Source organism: Zea mays, chromosome 8 (genome assembly GCF_902167145.1).
Source record: "Zea mays cultivar B73 chromosome 8, Zm-B73-REFERENCE-NAM-5.0, whole genome shotgun sequence".
Classification (NCBI taxonomy): Eukaryota; Viridiplantae; Streptophyta; class Magnoliopsida; order Poales; family Poaceae; genus Zea; species Zea mays.
Window position 1 is genome coordinate 75,188,243 of NC_050103.1, and position 6,235 is coordinate 75,194,477.

The window sequence follows — 6,235 nt, forward strand, 5'->3', positions numbered from 1 at the left end:
ACTTATCAGGCACACAACACAACAAAAGTATATTGCATAAAAGCAGTAGTATCTCATAAAGTGAGGCCATGTGAAGACATTCTGGACACTCTTGCACACTTTGAAATTATAAAGCACAAAAAACTGCTTGAACAAAAAGATATCACATACAAAAATGGCCAAGAATAAATATAAGTATCCATGTGTATTACTAACCCTGCTTTATGTCCAAATTGTGCAGATATTAGGTAGTGGCATGTCAACAAAGATGTGGGAGGCCAGTGTGGAACATGCAAAAACATGTGTTCTAACTGACAAAGTGCATCACTACTATCCTGATGGTCTAAACAAAGCTGGTGTTGTATTCAATGTAGTTGGAGAAGTAAGAGGGTTAATATCTGATAAATATGTTTTTGTTGATGACTTTACTGAAAAGGAGAAGGTAACCATGTTGCATCGCTTTCCAGGTTTTCTTTAAACAAGTTCATCCATTTTCCTTATATGCCCACCTTTTCTTACCTGGACCATGTGTTTTTACATGTTTGCTGTTTGCCTATTTTCAGGCCGCAGCACGTGCAGCAGTGAAGCAAGCATATGAACACTGGAAGGATGTCCATACTTGTGACAATGAAACGCTTGTGGAAAACCCTTCACATCCATTCAATTTGGGATCTCCATCATTGCATGAAAATCAGTATAACCAGTTGCCCACACAAGTTTCTACTGATGGTTTTAGTTTGAGCAATTCGGCCATACTATCACCCAACATTTTCTCAATGGAGCCATCGAGTGCTTTAGACCCTTGTAGTATATTGGAGACTGAAGAAAGCAGTGCTAATCAATTTCAGTCGGTGTTGCCCCCAGTTGGGGGCCATGAAGTGCCCCGAGAACCTCAGAAGCTGGATAAGATGGAAATGGCGCTGCGTGTGAGAGGAAGACAGAGAAGGATGAGAAATGGAAAACAGGCTGCGTGCGTTGAGGCCGTAAGGGCAGAATCGGCACAAGGATTCGTGGACCCATCTGTCAGGTGCTCCAAAATTACCCGTGACCTCTTTTGGCGAGCGCGCAGACTCGAGCGACCCTTTTTTACGAGGTTAGCTTGAAGCGGTGTATTTTATAGAGCGGCAAGTACGAGCGACCCATTTTACCAAATTCCTCCATGAAGTTGGCATGGCGGCTCGGGAAGCTGTACAACTGTGACAATCCAGCCACACGCAGGAAAGAACACTAACATCGTAATTATAGAAGAGGCAATGGAGTAGCAGGAAGGAGATGAACTCACATTGGAGGGCGGAGAAAGAGATCAAGTAACAACAAAAAATATTTAGTGCTACCATCAGACTCTTCTCACTCTGTTTCGTAATCTATCAATTATCATTTGTTTCTAGTCTTATAAAAGAGAGCAATATTAAGAGAGAAAATATAATAAAACATCTTAATCCTAGAATTCCATATATTGTGTGACAGAGGGAGTATGTATGAGTAAGCACACTGCTAGTTGTACTTCTAATTTTCGATAAAAATGGAAACGATGCTTACCAGAACTATAGAAATGTGCATATATGTTTTTCTAATCAGGGGCCAAACTACATTCTCTGTGGGGATGCAAATGCACCCCCTAAAAATGTCTGATAGGGACTCTTGGGTAGTTACAACAACCAGTCCCGTTCTGTAAAACATGAAATTATATTATGTGAGAGAGAAAACAAACAATTTATGTTTCTAACTTTAATCCATGGCACTGATCATGTCTCAGCTTACTACTATCCACCAAGAAGAGAGATTGGAAAAAGGCCAAGCACTCACAAACGAAGGTCGGGGCAGTGAAACCCGCTGCGGTGGCCAAGGTAGTGCTCCACCAGCTCATCAGGAATCTTCCTCACCACCAAACAAAGCATCAGGGAATCCAGGATAAGTCTCTCACAGAAAGTAGAAAAGGCGAGAGGGAAGCGACGGCACCATACCGTGGGGTTGTAGTCCATGAGGGATGATAGGAACCTGGTGAGCGAAGTTTCATTAGCCTTGTCAATAGCTCTAACATTACCTCTTCAAAACTGTACACATCACTCTTAACAGTATAAATGACGTGCAACCTCTGGTCACTTGAGCCAAATGATCCAAATACTTGAGCTGAAACTTGTAGTGCTAGGTCAATCAGTTAAATTATGGACCTGTAGATAACTATGTGAAGTTGCAGTGCTGCATTTGAAGTTGGATATTAAGGGGGTTGGTGATAGATTGTATTTAGTATCTCTCTTGACATTCAGAAAATTGGCTCTAGTGACTTAAGAATGTTGTACAGTATCAAGATTCTCTACATTTCTATTTGCCACAGAAGTAACATAGTCATTAGTAGCAGGAGCTAATGTTACTTTGCTTTCATCATCATGGATTCTGAAAATAAAGGAAAATAAAAGAAGGAATGTGATTATGCACAATTCTAATCATTGATGCAGAAATTGAAGCTCAATTTTTTATAGAAGGTCCTGATATTTGGACGTATATTTTAAGCTCTCTGTTCTATAAGCTAGCAAATTCTTATTGATCATCTTAGCACCAATCCAATCAGGCCCATGTTCATATGTTTTTTTCCTGGAGAACTATCAGAAGAGCTTGATTTTGTAAAAGAGATAATTACAGTAATGCATTGATGTCTATATAACAAGGAAACCATGTGTCGACTCAAAACTTCTCTGCTTCTCCACCAATAATTCATAGTGCGTATGTGTTCTTTTTCTAAAGAACTATCAACAGAGTCTGAAGAATTGTCATGAGAGCTTAAAGTTTGTAAAAGAAATGAAGTTGATCATTACAATAATGCATTAACATGTGTGTGTATACCATATAATTCATGTGTTGACTATAAAATTCCCTGCTTCTCCACCAATGCAATGCAACACAAGGATTCCTATCGGTATCTCTCGAACAGGTATGAAAATATATCAAACAAATTTTACTTCACATCGACCAAACGAGTTAAAATTAATTATCTAATAACCTTATAACATACTCCGTCCATTTCACAATGTATCCATGTCCACCATTAGGCATGCTCTGCTGCGTACTCTTGGCTTTTGGTACATTGCATCTCACTGAAATATTAAAAATAGCAGTAGTTAGTATCTAGCCAGATAAAAGGACAAGCGAAGCATAACAACTCTCACTATTAATTGCAGTATGTTGTTGTCCATAATTTAGAAGGGGGTCCTTTGGGTTATTCAATTTTAGAGGGGATCCTTTGGGTTCTTCAGTTCAGAAAGCCCACTTCGGATTATTGCTTCATCCATCTCCCACTTCCTCTCTACCTGAATGAACTCAATAATGTGAGAAGCTAAAATTAAGTTAGACTTCTTTGATCTGAAAACTAAGTTAGCTATATACCTAGAGTTGTACTTAAGAATTAGCTCAATAATGAACTCAAGACTTTGGGTGTGTTTCCTGTTGCTACAAGTCTGGTATAGACTTTGCGCTTTCCTTCTCCTTCATCTCAACGCTTGCTTCTGAAAATAGGTAACTTCATCAGCCTTTTCTTAACAATAATACTTCCTCAACGCACAACCCATAAGTACATCCAATCAATTTCTCCAGTAAAAATACAACCCCTCATAAAAATGAGGATGATAAAACAAGAAAGCTACAAAAATGTGGTCTCGGCTGAGGATGACTCGATGGGGTTGAGGATGCACCAGTATTACCAAGAGGATGCACATGTTTTTTGCTATTGGAGCCATTATGTTGGCCATGTTTCTTCACTTCGTTCGGAGGTGGAGACGAGGTGACAACTGCGCCGACATTGGTGAGGCGGACCCAAACACCCCCGCCGTCTAGATCAAAGAACTTCGGCGCAGGCGGCGCGGGCTTCAGGAGGAGGACTGACCTGGGAGAGGCCAGGCGGAGGCAGAGCAGCGGCGTGGGGGCGGAGAAGGTGACAAAAGCGAGGCGGGGGCACGACGCGGGCGGGGGCAGGCGAGGGCATTGCATGTGTGGACGCTGACACTACATACTTAATAGAGTAGTATAGATTGGTCACGAGAATATCAACATTTGCACCGTTGTACCGGTGGACAATTCTAGAGATGCTATCCTATGCTTCATTTATTAGGAATACATAAGCCATAAATGTAGTGATTTATTTCCATCAGAGAAAATATCAGATGGCTAAGCAAGGATTAGATAATGCTTTAGAATAGGACAAGTCACCAAAAAAAACGAATGAGAAGGCATGTGAACAGCAGGGCAAGATTGAGGGGGGTGTTTGAATGCACTATAACTAATAGTTAGTTAGCTAAAAATTGTTAGTGGATTTAGCTAGCTAACAAATAACTAACTAACTATTAACTAATTTACCAAAAATAGTTAATAGTTGAACTATTAGCTAGGGTGTTTGGATGTCTCAACTAATTTTAGCCACTAACTATTAGCTCTAGTGCATTCAAACACCTCTGAATCACCTCTGTTACTAATAAGTTTAGCCCATATGCACCAGCCCTACATGGTTGATCTTCCAGAGTAAAAGCAGTCTAGTTATCTGAGAACACGACCTACAACGACAGCAGCTCGAGTCTTAGACGTGTTCATCATGAGATTACAAAACCACAATGAGAATAGTGACATGGAAAGTGCCAAGAACATTCAGAAATCTAGTGAGAAATGTTGAACAGTTGTATGATCCTCCTAGCCATTAGCCTATGACAACATCAATAGTACAAATGCTATGCATAAACATCACTTCTACTCATCTAGGCACAAGGCATAATACATGGTACACAGAGTCGTCAAATGTGCAAGTCTACTGGTCTACATCTAGGAACATACAGTCGCACACCAACGGCTAGCACCGAGCTGAGGGATGAAATCCGCATCACAAAAAAGGAAAGTGCACAAATACTTTGGTTAATTTCAGACGTGGGGTGATCACCTAGCGCTACTCCCTTTGAGTTGATGCACGTAAGGGTCCACCTTATCGAAGTCCATGATAAGATGCTCCCTGCAAGCAAGGCAAATCCCAGAGGGGGGCAAGATCAAGTCAAATTGATCTTGTCTGTCTACATAGGGTACAAGGTAGGAATTGCCTGCAACAGCAATAACAGAAATGCTAGTCAGGGATGAAGACGGTGTACAGCAGGGAGGCGAGGTCGGAAATGATCCAATCACAAAAGAGGGTGACGACATTGGCGATAAAGCCCGGCATGCCCCTGTCTTCCTACAGCATCTTCAACTGCTGGAACTATTGTCTATTCATACACCAGACCCTACACGACAACCACGACATATACACAGACACCAAAATTAAAAAAAACAGTTTCACTAAAATCGTCATCCCAATTCAACCAATCAACACGGGAAATAGAAAAGAGGCTAGACTCACCGAGGTGATCATGGAGGAGAGGAGGGCGTTGAGCTGCTCCCTCAGCTTGGCGGCCGCCATGGCATCTTGCTTGCTTGGGGAACCAGGGCCGAAGTGGGAGACGGTGGCATAGGAAGCGTTGCACAAACCAAAACCGAAATGGGATTTACATGATGTGAAGCAGCAGTACGCACCTAGGGGCAGCAGTGGGATCCTTGACACCGAACCCGGCGCTCTGCGGGAAAAGCTCCATGGTCTCCTTCCTCCTCTCGGTCTCCTCGCCGTCCGCTCCGGGGAGCAAGTTAATTGTCGCCGGCGTCCTTTGCTGCTCGACCTCGCCTGAGAAGGAAAAAAGAGAGAGAGAGACGGATAAGGGAGTGCGAATTCGGAGGCCGAAAACGTCGTTTCCAAACCGGATATAACAAAGGGCCCGCCCAGATCTCGCACCAGAACAAACACGTCCCCCACAGGAATCGAAACTGGACCGACCCCCACCCCCGCGCACCCAGAAGGATCCCGATCTCAACAGACAACAGGGCAGGCCTGGCCGGCGCCGCCGCCTGATTCCGCAGCTCACCTTTGATCCCGAGGCCTAGCTGGGAGGGCGCGACGTCGTTCTGGCGGACGAAGCGGCTGAGGAGGCTGCACGCGACGGCGAAGCTGGTTGCCCTCTCCCTGGGCCTCGCGGACGCCGTCATCTCTCTCTCCGACGGGGGTATGGTGCAGGGGAGGGCAAATGCGGATTCTTCGCGTGAGACAAGTGTTGTGCATTGCTATGGAACCCTAGGAGAAGGGAAAGGAGAGGCGGCGATGGCGGGAGCCGAGCACGGGCTAAGGCGCTAGGAAGCAGGACCGCGTGAAGGTCTTCGATGTCTTCGGGGAGGCCCAGGGCGAGGGGGACGATACGTG

The 6,235-nt window shown here is 43.9% G+C and overlaps 1 protein-coding gene and 1 pseudogene across 1 annotated transcript; both read right to left on the bottom strand.

Moving 5' to 3' along the window:
- Positions 1-4,893: 4,893 nt before the first annotated feature.
- Positions 4,894-5,407, bottom strand: LOC103632180 (histidine-containing phosphotransfer protein 2-like; annotated as a pseudogene).
- A 70-nt stretch (positions 5,408-5,477) lies between these two features.
- On the bottom strand, positions 5,478-6,024 carry LOC103632179 (protein TIFY 10b-like). The gene is made up of 2 exons (XM_008654006.2): positions 5,904-6,024; positions 5,478-5,665 (listed from the first exon to the last, which is right to left on the bottom strand). The coding sequence occupies exons 1-2, from the start codon at positions 6,022-6,024 to the stop codon at positions 5,493-5,495; spliced, it is 294 nt and encodes a 97-aa protein (XP_008652228.1). The 3' UTR covers positions 5,478-5,492.
- Positions 6,025-6,235: the final 211 nt, after the last annotated feature.